Raw genomic sequence first — 20,378 nt, forward strand, 5'->3', positions numbered from 1 at the left:
AATAATTGTCATGACCTGGAATTATCTGCATGGCCACAAGAGCTGGTGGAATTCTCTAAAAACTAAGGAATGCTGCTTCATTGCTTTCTTTCTTTCCCTTCTTTAGGAAAGTATGCAGTGGATTAATTTATAAAAGAAGATGATGTCTGGCCACAGTTCATATGTTATACACGGACCCACCATCATTACAAAGGTGGAGCAGCTAGACAACACTGCATTTTCAGTTTTAAGCAATATGCTGTTTATGTCTCTGTGATAGAAATGGCTCCTTATCAAGTTATTATAATAAAACTCCCATATTTACATTCCAAATTTATATAAAGTTCTTGGGCGCTTTATTAAAATAATCAAATCGAATTTAAGATTGATCTGTGCCAAATTAACATCAGGGTGTACACCCCACCCCTGACGTCGTTGCCCACCTCTCAATTTTAAATACACTTAGTCATTGAGGGCTAGCAGGAGGGACCATGCGCTTACCTGCTGCTCTCTGGCAGGTAGCTCCATGCCCTCCTGGGTTTTAATTGCACCTTAGAACACATATGCATCAACACTACAATGAGCGGGTGGAGGGAGGTTTGGAGTCTTCTCCCACCCCCATTCTCTGCGGCCTGCTGGAGCGGGAGGGCTAGTAGGAGGAGTTGGCCGTCCGACTGCGGTCTGGAGTGTGGGGCCTCCCTGCTGCTGCGGAGTCGGGGTGGTCTGCCTCTCCCCACCGCAGGGAAAAGGGTAACACCACCTGGGTCTGGGTGCAATTCCCCCCTCCAGGGGCAAGGGTACCTAGACCCGGTTTGTAGAGTACGCTTGGGGAGTGTGATTGTGTGTACAGCGTCTCTTTATGTCTGTCTCCACGTTGGTTGAGTGTGGAGTGAGTGCATATGAGAGCATGAGGGTGGGAATGGATGTTTGTGTCTGTGTGTGCCTGTATGTCTGTGTCTATATGTCAGGTTGGGTATCAGACGCCACCTCTCTGGGGACACCTCAGGCCCTCCAAGGTTTGGAGGCCTATCTCCACCCACCACCACTTCCCCTGCCGGTGGCGGACTCCCTCAGGTGTCGGTGTGTTGGTGGTTCTTTGTGTCTGGGGGTGGGCGTCCGGGTACACACCGGCTCACTCCTTGGCGGCCGCTTGTCGGGGCCTGGGGCCTGGGGCTCGCTCGGGCCCCCTTCGGAGGTGGGGTGCCCCCGGCCTCTCGGCCTGGGGCTCGGTCACTTAGGCACAGCTGGCTGCCGGCGGAGCTCACGGGCGCGTCACTGCAACTCCCCCTGACTTCTGCTCCGCGGCTGCTGGGCGAGCCCTCATCTGGGACTCTCCTCAGCTCTTACTGGAACAGTGGCGCGGCTGCCCCTCTGTTGGTCTTCCATGGTCTCTTGTGTTCTGGGGGCCTCTGGATGTCTGGAGTTTTGATCTCCTCCATACCCGCTTCACACCCTGGAGGACGGGGCTGTGGCCCCCCCACACTCCCTAGCAGATCATTACATGGAGAAACCTTTGGAATGCAAGCATGCTGATCCACACAGGTATGCACACACGGGTATTCACAGACGCGGACTAAAGCTTTCTTGGCTGCTGCCTCAAAGCACACTGTGCGCTGTCTATCTTGCGTGCTGCACAATATCGTTTATTACTTAGTAAATACTGATATCTATGACTAGCTAGTTTATTGTGATGGTGCTTTGTTTTCTCTATTATTATGTTGCTCTTTGTTGTTTGCTGTCTCCTCTGTTTGTTTTTTTTGTTTGTTTGTTTTTTTTCTCCATACAGGTGACCCAGGAGTTCTTTTTTTTTTTCTCTCTCTTCCCCCCCCTTCTCACCGTTTCTTCTCCCCTTTGGTTTTCTTTCTTTCTCTCCCCCTCTTTCTCTCATTCATTCCCCCTGTCCTATTTATTAAAAAAAAAAAAAAAAAAAAATGACAAAGGATGAACTGAAGCTCTGCCATCACGTAATGTCGCATACTGCTGTTTCTGATGTCATTAAAAAAAAAAAAAAAAAAAAAAAAAAAGATTGATCATAACACATTTTGCATTAGTTATGTTTGTTGTTGTAGTATTTTTAAATAATTGACTGTAGGCCTCTTCTTTAGCTTTATATTCGTCCTTGAAGTTGTCAGTGCTTCAAAAAAAGACACTTTGCAGGTATTTAAGGAGCTTTAGGTCAGCGTTTCAAACGCAGCTTGCTCTTTCTCTGCCCCACTGCAGCTTCTCCATTTCAATTACAAGCTCATATGTCTGCAGCTTTTAGTCTTTTACCTCCACCCCTAACCTCAACCTTTCTTTATCTGCTCCTCAGTCAGTTCCCAGGCTTTCACACATTTTCTCTGCATGAGGTCTCTCCAAGGCGTCCTCACTTCAAACACACACATGAATTTGAATATGCTAACTTTCATTGTTATACAGCCCGAGGCCCAGCTGTGCTGCATTTTTCTAACACCACGTACTTTGCGTGTGAGATTTAAAAATTCCATTTATCTTGTCATGCTAATCGTTGCTTTATTCACTACCTGCTGCAGTTGCATGTGGATATGTTCTAAATTTATTTCCTTTTATTCCATCGTGAGCCGATAGCAACACAGCAAAACTTAATTCTGCAACCTTATAACAAAGCTAACAAAGCTATCTAGCTTCTCTCACAATCATATAACATCAGAGATATAGAAAATAAAATATCGCTGTCGTCTTAATAACTTATTATAAATACGTAATGAATGCTCGACACATGCGTCATAAAGTGGACACACCCCTTAGCATTTTAATGAGCTTTTACTCCACTTTCTGTCTTCGCCTTCCAGTATTGAGGACTACGCTTCCCATGCTCCTTCGAGGTTGGAGCTTGCGCAATTTGTTTTCCACGGCCCTAGCTGCTGGCAGTGGCTGTATGCTGTTTGTTGTGTTTACATTAAGGAAGAGAAAGAAAGAATTTCCCAAGCTATTGTAACACCGTGGCTGTCGCATGAGGTAAGCACCAGACCTTTGTTAAATGTGTGCTCTATCTGTCTGTTAATCATTTGTATGGACGTTATCAGGAAGAAAAAGTCTACAGTTAAATTAGTTGTTGAGCGATAATTTAGCTAGCATCACAAACAGACAAGCTAGTTGAACACTAAAGAAGCGAAAGTCATCGATTACAGGGCCATAGTCAACATGCTGAACTCTATATATGAGATTATGCCAGTTTTAGAGGATTTTTAAGCAGACCACAATGAGCCAGTTAGCCTGAGTGTGTGTTATCATCTTTTTTGCGCTAACCCACTGAGTCAGCTTGCTAGCGTTGAATAAAACAGTATCGCACAGAGACAATAGGTGGACAAACGTTTGCATCTTAAGACAAAGGAGAGGACATCGCTGGTGTATAATGTCACCATGCAACAAATAAGACGATAGCAGCGTTTATGAAACGCACATAAGCTTTGCTTCTCTTAGCAAGGCATTAGATGCTGATAGATTTTGTCCAGAAGTTATTAAGTTGTGAAACTCGTTAGGTATTCTGTAAGAGCACGTGTTTAGTGTGCGGACAAGTATTTTTAGAAAGATATATATCTATATCTATATAGATATCTATATAGATATAGATATCTATATGTCAAATGTTGCTGATAATGGTTTTTAAAATAAAGACTTACATCATCATCAGCTTGTGAAACACTAAAAACGGTGACCAAATATCAAAACTCTGAGAGAATTTGCCAAACATTGTATTGTTGAACTTTCTTAGTATTAGAAGGCTTTTTCTGATGTATGTAAAACACAAACTAATGGAGGTTTATTTTTATGGATGTGCATGGAAAACTACCAGGTTTAGAAAGGCTACTGTTTGTAAAAGCCAAATGATAAGCTTGTTATACAGGTAGCTGATTCATTGAAGAGGTAAAAACATTAAATATTATGTGACAGTTGAGTTAACAAAAATCACAAGAAAATAGGTCTTCAAGCAGTTGTGTGTCTTAGCAAAGCAAGTAGCAAGAGCTGTTAGCATCTGCATTTCAAAGGTTGAAGGTTTTCCATTCAGCCCCTCACTTTGTTTCCTTGGGTTTTGGTTTGTTGCAGGTTACTGGGTGAGCCCCTCCCTGCCATGAGAGCGGACCACCAGGTCACCAGCCCCCCCTCCTTCTGCAGTTGATGGATCTGCAGCTGGTGCAGAGATGACAGACAGCGTCAGGGCTTTCCTCCGCGATGTTGCGACGGTTAGCAAACACAAAGACACTGCACTCATAAATAATTTATGACATAATGTGCAAGTATGTAGTGTATGCAAACTGAAACAGAAACATTCAAAACAATGGACCCATTCAGCCCTGCTGGTTGAAACAGTAGAAAGAGCGAGCTGAAGATCGTAATTCTGACTGATTTCTGTGACATACACATGATTTAGCAATCTTAATGTAGATAGTATGTTCCATCCATTTGGTGTCAGAGTTTTGGATGTTAAAGTTCTGCGAGTAGCCAGTTTTGAAACTTGGCAGCCGACATCTTGGAATAAGCCCAGACTCTCATTTTTAAGTCTCTTTCTAAATAAAAGTCGAGCGATCATTTCAGTGGTCACTGGGACAGAAAAACTGCTTGTACAGAAACACAAGTCATATTCAATAAAAACAATTTCACAAGTTTGGAAACTTTGCTCTAAGTTTAAAGAGCTTTTTTGCCTCTTAAGTTACACTGTTTAACATCATTAATGCTTCAGTAACGGTCCAGTGCAGAGCCAAAATGAACAGCTTCTCTACTCAACAAATGTCACGCTAATTCACAATGTGGATCCACAGTAGGGACATAACGAGCAGAGAGAGGTGCCTCCATGCAGCAGAAACTGTGTTGAAACCTCTGCTGTGTCCATGCATCTGTGCAAACACGAGGTTGTTTCCAGTTTCAGCACTCACTGAGTGCATAGAAATACTCATCAGAAATTGAATCTGTGACTGAAGTGTAAGAAGAAGAGAAACTCAACCAGACAAAACCTCCAAAGACACAATAATGTTTGCATATGTTTCTCTAAAGAGCTTTACTGTGAAGCAAGTTCATCATAGCCAGGTTTTCTGTGGATTAGCTGGCTTCACAAAACCTAAAACCCCAGGCATTGGTCAAATCAGGACATCATCAGCTCACCCATGGAAATGCATGCAATGAAGCTTGCATCACACAGTTTGAGCTGATGTTAATGCCAGAGGTGGATGTTGCTCTGCAGTTACTGATTCAGCAGATCATTGGCAATGTTTAGGCATTATTCAGTAAGGTCTTTAGAATGACTCATTCTTTTACAAATGTTGGTAAAACCAGACTGCATGGCCATGAGACTGACAGTGTTTGACTTCAAAGATTAAGATGTGTGGCCATGACCATGCAAAGCACAGTTGGCACTACTGTAACTACAGCTGGGCTCCAGTGACGGTGTTATTAAGCCATACTTTGAACCTGTGCAGCCTGAACGTGTCCGGGTTACTTCAAGAGCCTCCAGAAATAATATTTGTCTTTGAAATAATGTCAAATGTTCTTTACTGACCTCACGGGGATCATTCATTACAGAGAAGATTTAAGACTTGTAGAAATGCTCCGACTGTCTCTTTTTGTATTTATGCTCTACAGGGGATCAAGGACTCCATATTGGGGATTGGAACAATCTCCAAGCTGGATGCTCGTATCCAGCAGAAAAGGGAAGAGCAGCGGAGGAGAAGGGCCAGCGGGGCCCTGGCACAGAGACGGGCACAGAGTGAGGAGCGCAAACCGGACAAGTAAGCACCCGAACACATTTTGGTCGCATTTTGTTTTCTTCACTAGTAAATATAATAATGTGTGAATTACAATATGTTATCTAGTTGGGGCCATCATCATATCCACCCTGCAAACTGCAGCACGCTGACAGTTCTCAGGAGTTTGTTTAGAAGCAATGAAATCAAGTCATGCGAAAGTGAAACATTAGTGTTGTTCATTTTTCTTCTAGTGATCCCAAAGTAGCCAGCAGGATTTTTCAATGCTGTGCCTGGAATGGAGGAGTGTTCTGGGTAAGCTTAAACTGTTACTGCCTCAAATGTGAAACATCATTATCCACTAAAGTATCAAAGCTGAATACCAAAGTTAAACAACCACGCTATGCAGGGAAGCACAAGTTAAAGAATAACAAAGGTATTTCTCTTTCTCTTCTCAGCTCAGTCTGTTTCTCTTTTACCGGGTGTTTATTCCACTCCTGCAGGCTCTCACGGCAAAAATCATTGGTATGTATGGCTGCTGCTCAATCTGGACCAAGTTTTCCGGTGTGTTACGGGAAGCAGATAATTAACAAAGCTGTTTTTACTCCAGGTGACCCCTCCCTCCATGGCAGTGTGTGGTCCTGGTTAGAGTTCATCCTGACGTCCGTCTTCAGTGCTCTCTGGGTCCTCCCCTTGTTTGTCCTCAGCAAGATCGTCAATGCCATCTGGTTCCAGGTCAGGCCCTTCTTTAAAATCAGACTTCCACGCCATGCACACGAGATGGTAACTTTTTTTGTCCCCTTCAGGCATCAGAGACTGTTATTACTTCTGGTGTACGATTTTCTGTAGTAGCATTCCACTTTAGCTCACAGCGCAGTAGACTATACTGAATCAGTGTCAGCTGCTGAGATTTATAAAGCCAGCGCTGCCTCAAGGGCTGCTGACTCTTCCTTTGCAATAGTTCAGACTGCTCTCTCATCAGAAATAGCCCCAAAATGTAAAGAAAGACAGAGGATACAGAGAAGAAGGGGTGTTTAATAATGTTCCCTCTAAACTGCGCGTGTGCACAATTGCGCACTGCTGGCACGTCTCTGCGCACAGAAAATCTGCGTTGCACACAAAAAAAAATCTAACCTGAATTGAAATTAAAATTAAAACTTTAACAATTCTGTTTTGCAGTGTTAGTCAGTGAGTGACTGGCTGCTCCCGTATGGGATTACAACGATGCCACCTTATCCCATAATCCAGCCAATAATGCGATTCACATTCGTATATACGCAGCTAATCAACGTGGTTGACAGGCTATGACAGCGTCCTTATGTGCCGACGCCGGTGTTTTAGCAAAGTGGCTGATGTGGAGTGAAGCCACGTTAATGACAACGTGTACAACCATTGGAGATGTGAGCAGGACAGACGGAACAACTGACGGAAAAAGTGCACACGTCTGCTGTTGCTCACAGTGGTCCAAGTGTCCGCTCAGGGAGTTTGTGTGTTCGCTCAGACACATGAAAAATTAGAGGGAACATTGGTGTTTAATAAAGTCAGCTGTTAGATGGTATTGCAGCGCTTTATTAATAAAGAAGCTGTAGACACAGATGTTGCTTCTATTCATGGATGAGGCCATATGTGACGTTTAATTATACAGAAACAGTCTAAGGTTAAATTTTTGGTGTCCTTCCTGTACAACTATTTTTAATACAAATTTGGATATTGTGTAAAATGGAAATAAAAGCTAAATATGATTATTTGCAAATTATAAAAGCAACTATTACAAACTAAAAAATGTTGTAATAAAAAACCCCTGAAGTTATGCAATGCTGTGTGCACCTCATAACTATGTTCTTTAGCAAGAGATAAGTAAGTGTAAAAGAGCATCCTGGTAAGTTAGAATGGGGTCGTGATTTTTAATAACTCAACCATACGGTTACAGAATAATGTTTCTCACAGTAAAGAAAGTCGTGATTGGTTTATGCTAGGGTCCCACAGCTTAAAAAAATAACTTTAATCAACCCAACACCAGAAGTAGCACATCCAACACACCACACTGCTGACCACCAGAGGAGACTACCAGCTCATCATCAGGTGTGATTTCCACACGTAGGAGCAGATGAGCCAGGGAAAGGAAAGAGGTCTCCAGAGCACTCACCGATTCAGCAGAACCTAGTGGCATGTGTGCATCATGTCTTTGATCTAACTGAATATGAATCAATTTGTGACTACCACACTAACAACAGAAAACCGAAAATATTGTAAAGTATTTTTTAATGGTTAAAACAGATTAATCACCCTGCTTCCACAAGAAAGGGCTAATCACACACCCTTCTTCTGGCTGATGGAACAAGCACAGTGCCACACACTGTCAGAGAAATGGCCCACTGGTGCTGCCGGCGACTCTCATCGGTCTCATACTCCTGACTCTGATGAGCAAGTGGAAACCAACTGTGCTCAATCACAGAGCTGCAGAAAGGGTGATACATGAAGAGACAGGAGAAAGCAGAAGCACTATGGGATGTAAAATAATATGGCACATAATATTATTCAAATATTCCCTCTATTAATTCAAGTCTTTGTGCACAATATACAAGGCTGAAAATCAATGTGAAATGAGCATTCTATTAAGATCTTAAAAAAGGGCATCTTTGTCAAACAAGACCGGGCTGTTTTCAGCACGATAATGCCAAAGCACAAAACCTCAGACCTGTCGATGAACTTCTGACAAACATTTGTTGTTGTGGTTATTTTGAGAGGATGATATTCGAAAATAAGAACTGGAAAACATTTCCCCAGCAGGGTCAGATGTCCATTACAGAGTTAAAAGCAGTTATACGTCCTGTTTGGCTGCAGTGACACTGATATCATTACGTTGCTCTGTGTTATAGGACATAGCTGACCTTGCATTTGAAGTGTCTGGCTGTAAAGCTCAGCCATTCCCCAGCGTCAGTAAGATCATCGCAGACATGCTTTTTAACCTCCTCCTCCAGGCGCTCTTCCTCATTCAGGTACATTTTATCCTTTCTTTAAAATAAATCTGCATAGCTGCCTGTGTTTCTCACTTTATTCCAACGAGTGTCGCTGTGTGTATTTTTGTGGTCCTCCAGGGTATGATCGTTAGTCTCTTCCCCATCGATGCTATTGGACAGATGGTTAGCCTCCTCCACATGTCTCTGCTCTACTCCCTGTACTGCTTTGAGTATCGCTGGTTCAACCATGGTGAGTCCTCTGTCAGCTTCTATACAGACACAGACTCATCTGAATTCAATGGGAACCTCTAAACCAGGGGTGTCAAACTCAAATACACAGTGGGCCAAAATTCAAAATGGAACAAAGTCGCGGGCTAACATTAATATTTATTGAAAAAAAAATCTTCCTCCAGATGTAAGAATGAATCTTTTCTTATGTACTCAAACAAGTTTTGCTGAAAAACTGAATATGGAACAAGCAAAGCTTAATACTAAACAATATATATATTAGCTGTATAATACCAGTAGGCCAGCTCTAATAGTAATTTGGTATGGCTTCGCGGGCCAAATGTAATTAGGCTGTGGGCCAAATTTGGCCCGCGGGCCAGAGTTTGACACCTATGCTCTAAACGATGTGTTTTTTTGTGTTTGTCTAAGGCATCGAGATGCACCAGCGGCTGTCCAACATTGAGAGGAACTGGCCATATTACTTTGGCTTCGGCTTACCCATGGCTCTGCTGACTGCCATGCCCTCATCATACATCATCAGGTTAACACTGCGTGATTTTTTTGTGATCATTATTACAAGTATTATTTTGTTTGTGGTCCATTTTCACACACACACACACACACACAAACTACAGAAATATATTCAAAACTAATGAAAGGCACATATTGGAGAACAAAGTGCTCAGAAGTAGGTGCAAAGGACTTGGTCTGAGTAGAGAGTCCGTATGTGAGTGGCCTGAGTGATGGGGGTTACTAAGACCATGGCTCCGACTGGTGAAGCGGGTGGGGGGATAGTGTTTGTTAACAGTCCGAATGGCTCAGGGGAAGAAGCTGTTTATGAGAGTGGAGGTGTGGGACCTGATTGACCTGAGGTGCCGACCAGCGAGTCAAACAGTTGTTGGGCGGGGTGCAAGGGGTCACGTGGGATGGCCCTGGTTTTCCTGAGACAGGAGGATCTGGTGATGGCCTCCAGGGGTGGCTGAGGGCAGCCAGTGATTTTTAGGGCAGTGTTAATTACCCTCAGTACAGCCGTCCTGTTCTCATTATTGTCCCCTGTGTACCAAACACCCAGGCAGTAGGAGAGCACGCTCTCCACTGAGGAGCGGTGAAGGCCAGCAGCAGCTTCTGGTCCAGGTTATTCTTCCTCAGGACAGGAGGAAGTGCAGCTGCTGTTGGGCCTTCTTTACCAGCGCGTTGGTGTTGTGGGTCCAGATCAGATCAGCGGAGATGTGGCGTGCCCAGAAAACTGAAGGTGGAGACAGATTCCGCCTGTTCTGCGTTTATAATGAGAGGTGGACCTGTCTGTGTCTCCTGAAGTTCATTATGAGTTCTTATGTTTTAAGGACGTTCAGCTTTGGGTTATTTCTTGAGCACCACCGGGACAAGTTTTCTACCTCCACCCTTTATGCTGTCTCATCTCCATCAGAGTATGGCAGTGACAAATAGCAAACATCAGAGTCCACACTGATGCCTGGCAGGTGTGTTCACACGTAACAAGGAGGAGTTACTGTACAGTTTTATAGATAATGATAGGAATGATTTCCTGAAGTGTTCTTTATGGCAACGCTGTTGAATTATTCTGAGGGAGATGGAGCTGTGCTGCCTCAGAAGTGCGCAATAGAGATGGGCTGTCCATGATGGAGAGCAGTTTGTTCAGCGACCTCCTAAACCTCACTGACTCAAACGCCTCCAGATTCTGGTCAGTGATGGTTCCAGCATCTCTGGGTCTGTTGCTGACCCTTCTCCCCAGCATATAACAGCAAAACAGATGTAACTCGCTACCACAGACTGGTAGATCTCCACCATCCTGCTGCACTCATTAAAGCTTCCTGAGCTTCATCAGGAAACAGTCTGCTCATCCCCTTCACTTTGAGAAGGAGAGGAACTCCACTATTTATAATTACAATATATTACAAAGGAGTAATTAGTTATAAATAAATATAGTGAATGGTCACAAACATGTCAGAACTTTCTAATAGAGAGGAATCTGGAATTTGGACCTTCTGCTCTGTTTTTAATGGTTTTTAAATGCTATCTTTGTTTCCTATGCAGCGGTTGCTTGTTCTCCATCCTTTTCCCTCTGTTCATCATCAGTGCTAATGAGGCAAAGACACCAACAAAGCTGTAGTGAGTGTCCAACAACACACTGTAAGAACAATAAATAAAAGGATCTATTTCACAAGTGACTGATGTCGATTTCACTCTTCCAGCCACTTCCAACTGCGTCTCTTCTCCCTGGTCGTGCTGATCAGCAACAAGCTTTTCCACAAGACTGTCCACCTGCAGTCATCACTGACGTCATCTGCCTCCACAGAGAGGCTGTCAACACCTCACACCTCCCCGACCCGCCAGAGGCTGCTGCCCACCCAGTGAAGGAGATAGGATAGTCACCAACAAGCGGTTTCACTGAAAAAAATTTTTTTTTTCTTTTTCTAGAAGGATCGCCCTTAATGAAGATGAGTTCAGCTGGTTCATGTGGTTCAGGACAAAGGGTTTACATGTTTTTGTGTAATCTGTGCCACCTCAGTTACTCATTTTTATCCACCTTTTCTGTGTGACACAAAAATCGACTGACCTGTGCCTCACACTCAAAACACTTTAAATACTAAGATCCAGACTTCTTTTTACTTTTCTTTCTTTCTTTGCATAATGTGCCATTTGAGTGACTCTCCTTTTAATAAATTACAGCACAAGACATCACAAAGTTTTAATTTCTTTAACCAAACGTGACTAAAGAAGGATATTTTTCTCTTTGAAGGGGCTTTTTTGTGTTCAGAAGCAAAGCACAGGTGTGTTTTCTTAAAAGTCACATTCCTCCCTCACAGATCCAACACTTTCTTGCACACGGACGTGTTTCTCTATTAAATTCTGCTCTCCTCACAGTCCCGTCTGCAACCTTGTACAGTTATAAAGGGAGGCTTTTTAGTTTGAAATCCCCACAGCTTTGTTTTCAGTAGAGTACAAGCATCGTTTCAGGAGCTGCTATTAAAAGGCAGAGTGACCTTTTTGTAACGGAAACCAACCAGAAATTCACTTGTGTGCATTGACATAACTGTTCCTCTGCGTCCCATCCCAAAAATAAAAAGTCTGGATTCTGCTGTCTAACGTCACAATACACACGGCTACACCGGCAAAGGGCAAGCTTCATTAGAGCTTTTAGTGTATTGATAGATGAGACGACACTGCCAAACCGCTGCATCTTTAACTTTACTTTGACCACTTCAACGCTAAGCTCTGTCACAAAGGAGTCATGTAGCTCGTAGCTTTACAACAGACGGGTGATCAGCCTCGACTCGCTTGCTGTAGTGCCCCTTGCACCTTAAAGAGAGCTTGATGCAAATATAACTGATCCCCAAATATCATTGGCTGTTTGGTTATTTGTGCTGTACATAATGTTAATACCTCCTGAATGTTCAGTCAGAAGCCCAGCGCCACACAGTGACCCCACCCCAACCTTTGTCTCATCAGAGCTCGTGGATGTGGAGCGGGGCCATGATTTTAAACAGTGTGCAATTATTGTAAGAAGAGCATAGTGTTTGTGCAGACTGATATTTGTGAGTGAGGTTTTGTAAAAGTAATACTTCTAATTTGAATAAAATTGGTCAGTATTCAATATTTGAGCTCTTGTGTTTCTGTGTTTTTTGTTTCTCTACGACATTTCAAACTCAGCATTGCAAAGATAAGGATAGATAAAGGATTTATATCACTGAAAATCAGATTAGGTCCTTGGGTTGCACTCCAAATTGTTCATGGTTGATAAAAAAAAAATGTTTCAGGCATCTAACAGAAAGGTATCAGAGATGTTTTGAAAACTGGCTTAACACAGATGCAGATGGACTTTTGTACTTGATTGAGCTAAAAAAGACCTGTGATTAACTGATCACCAAAAGATACAGTGGGAGGATTAATTATTTTTGGGCAGTTTTATTTTAATAGAGAGAGAAAGAAAAACTTTACTCAAAAGTAACACGTTGATTTGTAAGAGGAAACAACGTGAAAAATAATGAGAATGAATCTACACCAACGAAATGAGGTGAAAGTATTTTCAACCAACAGGGGGCTGTGTTCTTTTCTCGGTAAGGACACGTCACTACACTACAGCGGCGGGGTAAGGAACAAAATCTGATTGACATCCAAAGAACCAATAAGATACGAGAAAATAAAACGTTGAATGACACATAACCAATAAGCACGCAGTATGTTCTAGTCGGGGCGGGATTAGCTCTTGGTGAGGGTTGTGTGTGAAAAGTGAGTAGCAGGAGCGGAGCGGGTAAGTGTCTGAAGATTACATATTAAAAAGCGTTAGCTTTTCCAGGACTACCAGTTTTTATTTTCTGTTGCTATATATGAAGGAGATGCAGATACTTCTTTTTAAAAAATAAGCCAGGGAGTTGGCGCGTGACTGTGGTTTTCATTAAAAAGAGGCTAGCAGGTTAGCCTAGCAACTAACACACTTTGAAGTGGATGCAAGCCGGCCTGACGCTAACTAGCAATAAGACGCTGCACAAACTACAACTATGCCTGAATGCACTTTATATGTGCAGTTGTTGAGATCTGGTTTAACCGTATTAGCTGCCGTTCATTTGCTCTTTCGGTGATGTGGGTTAGCTGTCAGCACTTGAGGCTCGTTCTGATAGTGGTGCTGTCTTGAAAGCATGAGGGCTCGTTGGAGCTTAGTGGTTCGACACTTTTCGTAAAACCTTTTTAATGCACATGTGAAATAGACGGGCACAAATCCATGCAAACGGTTTCCAGAGTGTCTACTTCCTGCTTTGTGACGCCACACGTTAGTGCGTGGCCTTATGTGGTTGGGCTGGACGTGGAAGTTAACTCCTGACATCTGGATTGCTGATTCTGTTTCTTAGAACCTGACTTGGAAACATATTCCGCGGGATTTTTATACATGCATAAACATATGTCTAAAAGTGCATTTGTAGTGCCTTTTCTATTGTGCTTAGAACCATTGTCTTTCTCCCATTAGGTAGTACGGGTAGCTTTCCCTAACCTCGCCAAGATGACCAAGCTGGGCTTCCTGCGTTTGTCCTATGAGAAACAGGACACGCTGCTGAAGCTACTGATCCTGTCTATGGCCGCTGTCCTCTGTGAGTCCTCTGCTCGCTGAATATGATAGCATGGACAACACTATACAACACACACATCACAATGATCCATGTAATCTTTCTTTTCCCTCCTCAGCATTCTCCACCAGGCTCTTCTCCGTGTTGAGGTTTGAAAGTGTCATCCATGAGTTTGACCCGTAAGTACTGTCTGCATCATCATTCATTACATTAATAGTTTTTCCTCCTGAAGAGTCCTGTCTCACCTTCACCTTAATGTCACAACCAGGTACTTCAACTACCGTACCACCCGCTTCTTGGCAGAAGAAGGATTTTATAAGTTTCACAACTGGTTTGATGACAGGGCTTGGTATCCTCTGGGGAGGATCATTGGTGGCACCATTTATCCGGGTAAGACCATAAATTGTCGTAAGATTCTCCTGTCGTGTGGAGCAGTTTGTGTGTTACGTGAGTTTTTGAAGGCTCACGTCAAATTATGATGGTGTGCTTCTGTTTTCTTTCTCCAGGACTGATGATCACGTCTGCTGTCCTGTACCATGTCCTACATTTTTTCCACATCACAATTGACATCCGTAATGTCTGCGTCTTCCTGGCTCCCCTGTTCTCCTCATTCACCGCCATAGTCACGTACCACTTAACCAAGGAGCTGAAGGTAAAAAGAAAATCACCCTATAACACAGACACATTGTTCATTAAGAATCATGTTACAGGAAAACAGAGGCGGTGGTTTACGACACCAACTGTCTGCCATCTATAATCCAGTTTTGAGATCCTTCCCAGACGCCTTAACACCTACTCACATCCTGGGCCATCTGACCTCAGGAAATCGCATGATAGGGTGGGGCCAGGTTTCCCAATGAGCTCACCCAAAACCTTGGCTGATTGTGACCCACACCCATTTTCACACCTTGGCTCATGTGATTAGGTAGAGGACCATTAGGGGGTCCATTCTCCCTCTCAGACTTAAGCTCCCACAGAGCTTAAATGAAAGTGTGTGAAAGTGGCTTAAGACTGTTAGAACAAAACTGAACATGGTAAAGACTCTTTATTGCAGGACTGTGGTGTTAACCTACACTAGTTTTAACTAAGTGTGTTTTTGTCTCTTCAGGATGCAGGTGCTGGGCTCCTGGCAGCTGCCATGATTGCAGTGGTACCTGGTTACATCTCTCGTTCTGTTGCTGGCTCCTACGATAATGAAGGTAACAGAAACTCAGTGGCTGCTCATTTTATTCATCAGTCAGAAAGTGCTTTTTCCCTGGTAAACTATGTTATATATTCAGTCAATAATGAAAGTAAAGCTGTAGCATTAGAGGATATACACCGAAAGTGCAAAACAGTATAATAAGAAAATGATCCTCCCTGCTCAGGTATTGCCATCTTCTGCATGCTGTTGACCTACTACATGTGGATCAAGGCTGTGAAAACAGGCTCAGTGTATTGGTCGTCCATGTGTGCGCTGGCTTACTTCTACATGGTGAGGAGATGCAGCTGATCTGCATGTTGTACTGAGTGCATTACGAGGTGACTTTGGTCATGAAATGGTCTCTGTGTGCATTTAGGTTTCCTCCTGGGGTGGCTACGTGTTCCTCATCAACCTTATTCCCCTCCACGTCCTGGTTCTGATGCTCACAGGCCGATTCTCACACCGCATATATGTGGCTTACTGCACAGTCTACTGCCTGGGCACCATCCTCTCCATGCAAATCTCTTTTGTTGGTTTCCAGGTAAAAAGAACAATCTCATTTCATCACCTGACACACCCTCCTTCCAGGACGGTTTTTTGTTAAAGATTAAAAAGTAGTGATATTCTCATGATGAGAAGTTTCACTTTGCTTTGTATCACACTGTTCAGTTCCTTGTCTCCCTTTTTTCATTTACCAGCCGGTGCAGTCATCGGAGCACATGGCAGCCTTTGGCGTGTTTGGTCTGTGCCAGATCCATGCTTTTGTGGACTACCTGCGCAGCAAACTCAATGCTCAGCAATTTGAGGTGCTGTTCAAGAGCGTCATCTCTCTGGTGGGCTTTATCCTGTTGTCTGTAGGTGCTGTTCTCATGCTGACAGGTAAGAGGATTAACAATAACAGTAATGAATGGGAAAACCTTTCTAAAAGCTTTTGACGTGACATGATAAGCACGTTTCTGTCAGGTAAAATCTCTCCGTGGACCGGGCGTTTCTACTCCTTGCTGGACCCTTCCTATGCCAAGAACAATATTCCCATCATCGCCTCTGTGTCCGAGCACCAGCCTACCACCTGGTCCTCATACTACTTTGATCTGCAGCTCCTAGTCTTCATGTTCCCAGGCAAGGCAGCAAAAGCACAGCGTAGCACTGGCTTAATATTCTGTAATCACTCTATATTTCATTCCAGTTTACCTTTCTCTTCTTACAGTCGGTCTGTACTACTGTTTTAACAACCTGTCGGATGCCAGGATCTTCATCATCATGTACGGCGTCACCAGCATGTACTTCTCAGCTGTCATGGTACTGCTGCCTAAATGCCCTTCTTTTATTTTCTGTAAACGTGTGTGTGTGTGTTACACATGCCATCTGAGACAGTTGTTTGCTTCTGGGATTTTAAAAGCAACCTGATAGCATCACTTTTACACCATTAAATGTAACCGAAGCAAACAAGAAATGGTGTCTAGGATGTTGTATGCGCCCCGTCTGTGTCATATGTTGGTTGTTTTTGTTTTTTTTAACTGCACTGCTTGTTTCCTCCTCAGGTGCGTCTGATGCTGGTACTCGCTCCGGTCATGTGCATCCTGTCAGGCATCGGCGTGTCCCAGGTTCTAACCACTTACATGAAGAATTTGGACGTCAGCCGGCCAGACAAAAAGAGCAAGAAGCAGCAGGATTCCACCTACCCAATCAAAAATGAGGTGAGTTGGCTGACAGGATAAGCTTGCTGTGTAAGGTGGTGACAGTGACTTTTGTTATGCCATGGTCGTGTTGTGACATGAAATCTGTGCATTCGGACAGGTTGAACCTGTACAAAAAAAAAGAACTACTGATTATTTTAAATAATCCATCATTGTCAAGCTCTCAGCTCAGTGTTTTATAGTCTTGATTTTCATGTTTAAAATCTTGTCCAAGAGAACACAAACCTTTTCTTCTCTTCTTGTATTTGATATTTCATGCAACTTGAAACAGATACTACACTTAAAGGTGAATTGTTGTATAATTACTGTTAGGTTTACAAACAATTGTGGGATAGGTACACTGCATTGTTGAAGGTTCACAACCTTGACCAAATAAATGTGTTTAGTTGAGATTCTTCCTCATGATTTAGATGATTTTTCAGTGTAGCGATGGGTGCAAAGCTACACCAGTCTGACCTGCACCTGCCAAGAAATATAACTATGCATTTACACAGATCTCAACAGCTATGATAGATCTGCTTGATGGTAATATGCAGTGTGACCTCAGTGTGTTGACAGCACAAAGATGAGACCTCTATAAAACAAAATGGAATTTGCTGCAATTGCATCTAGTTTGTGCTAATGTTAGTATCCTGGCAGTCTTGATGTGCTGTTGACAAAATGTATAGACTCAGTGTTTCCTCCTTCGTGCGTCTCAGTGTCAGTAAATGTTGTTCAAAATTTGTTTGCTCCAAGTCAACATAAGCACTCCATTTTACTTGTGCCTGCAGAGCAATACAGACACTCCCACAAAAATTATAAGTGCAACAACAACGTTACTCACTAGAGGGAATTAAACACACAAATGAGACTTTAGAAGGTTCTCTCTACACTTTCTCACTTGAGTATTTGGCTGTTTTCACCTTTGAGACAAAACTCAAAGATCAGAGAAATCTCCTCCCATTCTTTATTTCACACTCCCTCAATTTATTCCATTACCCGTTAAGTGGCCCAGTTCCTGGTTTTAAACTACCTGATCCCAAATAAAGTGTAGTAATAATGAATATAAAAGCATGTTGACATGGTCTGTGTAAACCTACCAGGTTGCCAGTGGGATGATTCTGGTAATGGCTTTCTTCCTCATCACGTACACGTTCCATTCTACCTGGGTGACCAGCGAAGCCTACTCCTCTCCATCGATTGTCCTGTCAGCCCGTGGAGGTGACGGCAGCCGCATCATCTTTGATGACTTCAGAGAGGCCTACTACTGGCTCCGCCACAACACACCTGAGGTCAGTTAATCCCACGTGAGGAAGAAAAGGTTGATCATTAAACTATAGATCGTTGTCATGAGTGATCAGCAGTCACAGCCGTTTGATCAGATTTCCCATCTACGTGTCTGAGTGTTATTTTTCCTATCCAGGATGCCAAAGTCATGTCATGGTGGGATTACGGATATCAGATAACTGCCATGGCTAATCGAACCATTCTAGTGGACAACAACACATGGAACAATACTCACATCTCCAGAGTTGGACAGGTGAGCTGGGTGACCTTTAAGGTGAAATTGTCTATGAAATGCTGCTGTGCTGACTATGCTGCCGTTTCTTTTGCAGGCCATGGCATCGACAGAGGAAAGGGCCTACGAGATTATGAGAGAGCTCGACGTCAGTTATGTTCTGGTCATCTTTGGAGGGCTGACGGGCTACTCTTCAGATGGTACGCCGCCTAATACTTTATAACTAGTGCAGCATGTAAGGTGTTGTGTTTTTAAGCTTCTAAATAAGTGAAATTGAATTTTAGGAGTTCCATTTTTTGTCAACTCATTAAACATTCAGCACATGAAGTAAGACATTGCTGTTTGGACGGTTATGAGCACCTTTCTAATTGGTGTATGTGTTTGCATGACAGACATCAACAAGTTTCTGTGGATGGTCCGTATTGGAGGAAGTACAGACACCGGCAAGCATATCAAGGAGCACGACTACTACACTCCCACCGGAGAGTTCAGGGTGGACCGCGAGGGCTCGCCAGTCCTGCTTAACTGCCTCATGTACAAGATGTGTTACTACCGCTTTGGCCAGGTCTACACAGAGGCCAGTGAGTGCTTCTAGTACCTTCTACCCCTAGTCTGATCTATTTATCACTTTATATGAGCCTCCTAAATTCCAACTGGAGGAATGTGATTCAGAAATTAAAAAAACAAAACAAATACACAGCCAGTGGTTTTTCTGATTAATTCTGGTTCCCTCTTTTGCAGAGCGCCCACCTGGTTATGACAGAGTGAGGAATGCCGAGATTGGGAACAAAGACTTTGAACTGGATGTACTGGAGGAGGCTTACACAACAGAGCACTGGCTGGTTAGGATATACAAGGTAAACAAGCTAACTTTGTCTCTATAACAGTTGTTATAGTTCTGTATTTTCATGTTGAGTGTTTGGTTCCAGATTGTTTCCATTGTAGGTTTACTCATTTCAGTTTTTATCACTTTGTTTTTCTGATTATTAGAATATGAGGGGAATTATTGCTTAAAACTGAATCAAGCTTCTCACATGCTTATCTTACATTATAGTAAACATTGTTTTTAATTTAATGAAATGTTATATGACTAAACTATAAAAGCTTAAGTTTACTGATTAATGCAAATTCTTGTGATTTTACCTTTTAAATCACTCAAAGATTAGTTTGTTTGAGGACGGGCTTTTTTTGTTTTTTGTCTTTTTAATAAAGTGACCTTTCCACAGTTTAAAGTTAAACTGTGTAAACATCTAAAATCAGTTTCAGAACAGAACTTTCTAAGCTAAGTGTTCTCCTGTTCTTTAGGTGAAAGATCTGGACAATCGGGGTCTTTCAAGGACATAAGGCGCACAGACAGCAGTGAAAACGGCCTTTAAGCGCACTGAACGCCTTCCTCTGTGGTCAGCAGTCGAGCGGGAAAAGAGTACCTTTTTTATATGCCTTTTGTTTGGGGGAAGAAAATGGCATCACACATGTCTCCTTTTTCTTTATAGATGATTTTCATTTTTTTTTAATTTTGTTTATAATGAAACATCTCATCTGGGATCAGAGGGAGATGATGTCAAAACGTCCAGTTTGATCTAGGAAGTGTATTTTGCCAAGAGGTGGTCATTTGTGAGCGGTTGAATTTTTACAATGTGGTCAATTAAAGTGGGATTAAATCGGAATACAACTGAGTGTCTTTTTTTTTTCCTTCCCCGTCACTGAAATGAAATGCAGTGTAGGCTGTAGTCAGCTGTTGATATTCAGTTGGATCAGTTTTGTTGGCTGCCCGATCCTCTTGTTTCTCACGCTTTGAACAGTAGGCTAGGAGCAAAAATGTTTGTAGAGTTTACTGCTGACCAACCACGCTTGAGCAGGTAATGGTTCATATGGAAAGCAAGAAAATGATTGGATTTAGTCTCCCCACTCATTTTCTGCCAGGGAACAAATTATCCATGAGCTACTCTGGAAGCTCTGAAATGTGATGGTCCGACATCAGTGAACAACAGCCAATTAGCTGCCAGAATGTAGGGTTACTTATAATTTTAACTCTTGCTCACTTTATAGATGGAAGACA

General features: G+C 42.9%; 2 protein-coding genes across 2 annotated transcripts; both read left to right on the forward strand.

The window, feature by feature from the left end:
- The first annotated feature begins 2,782 nt into the window (after positions 1-2,782).
- ei24 (EI24 autophagy associated transmembrane protein) lies at positions 2,783-12,483 on the forward strand. The gene is made up of 11 exons (XM_082548425.1): positions 2,783-2,955; positions 4,045-4,181; positions 5,575-5,720; positions 5,930-5,990; positions 6,134-6,200; positions 6,286-6,410; positions 8,555-8,674; positions 8,774-8,885; positions 9,293-9,404; positions 10,916-10,990; positions 11,074-12,483. The coding sequence occupies exons 2-11, from the start codon at positions 4,140-4,142 to the stop codon at positions 11,234-11,236; spliced, it is 1,023 nt and encodes a 340-aa protein (XP_082404551.1). The 5' UTR covers positions 2,783-2,955; positions 4,045-4,139; the 3' UTR covers positions 11,237-12,483.
- A 556-nt stretch (positions 12,484-13,039) lies between these two features.
- On the forward strand, positions 13,040-19,991 carry stt3a (STT3 oligosaccharyltransferase complex catalytic subunit A). Its single transcript, XM_082549870.1, has 18 exons — positions 13,040-13,133; positions 13,845-13,965; positions 14,060-14,120; positions 14,210-14,331; positions 14,448-14,593; positions 15,050-15,140; positions 15,309-15,415; positions 15,501-15,665; positions 15,823-16,003; positions 16,088-16,243; positions 16,332-16,423; positions 16,666-16,821; positions 17,904-18,092; positions 18,224-18,340; positions 18,417-18,519; positions 18,712-18,900; positions 19,061-19,176; positions 19,625-19,991. The coding sequence occupies exons 2-18, from the start codon at positions 13,878-13,880 to the stop codon at positions 19,661-19,663; spliced, it is 2,118 nt and encodes a 705-aa protein (XP_082405996.1). The 5' UTR covers positions 13,040-13,133; positions 13,845-13,877; the 3' UTR covers positions 19,664-19,991.
- The last annotated feature ends 387 nt before the right edge of the window (positions 19,992-20,378 follow it).

Source organism: Aulonocara stuartgranti (genome assembly GCF_965226115.1).
Source record: "Aulonocara stuartgranti genome assembly, chromosome: 10".
NCBI lineage: Eukaryota > Metazoa > Chordata > Actinopteri > Cichliformes > Cichlidae > Aulonocara > Aulonocara stuartgranti.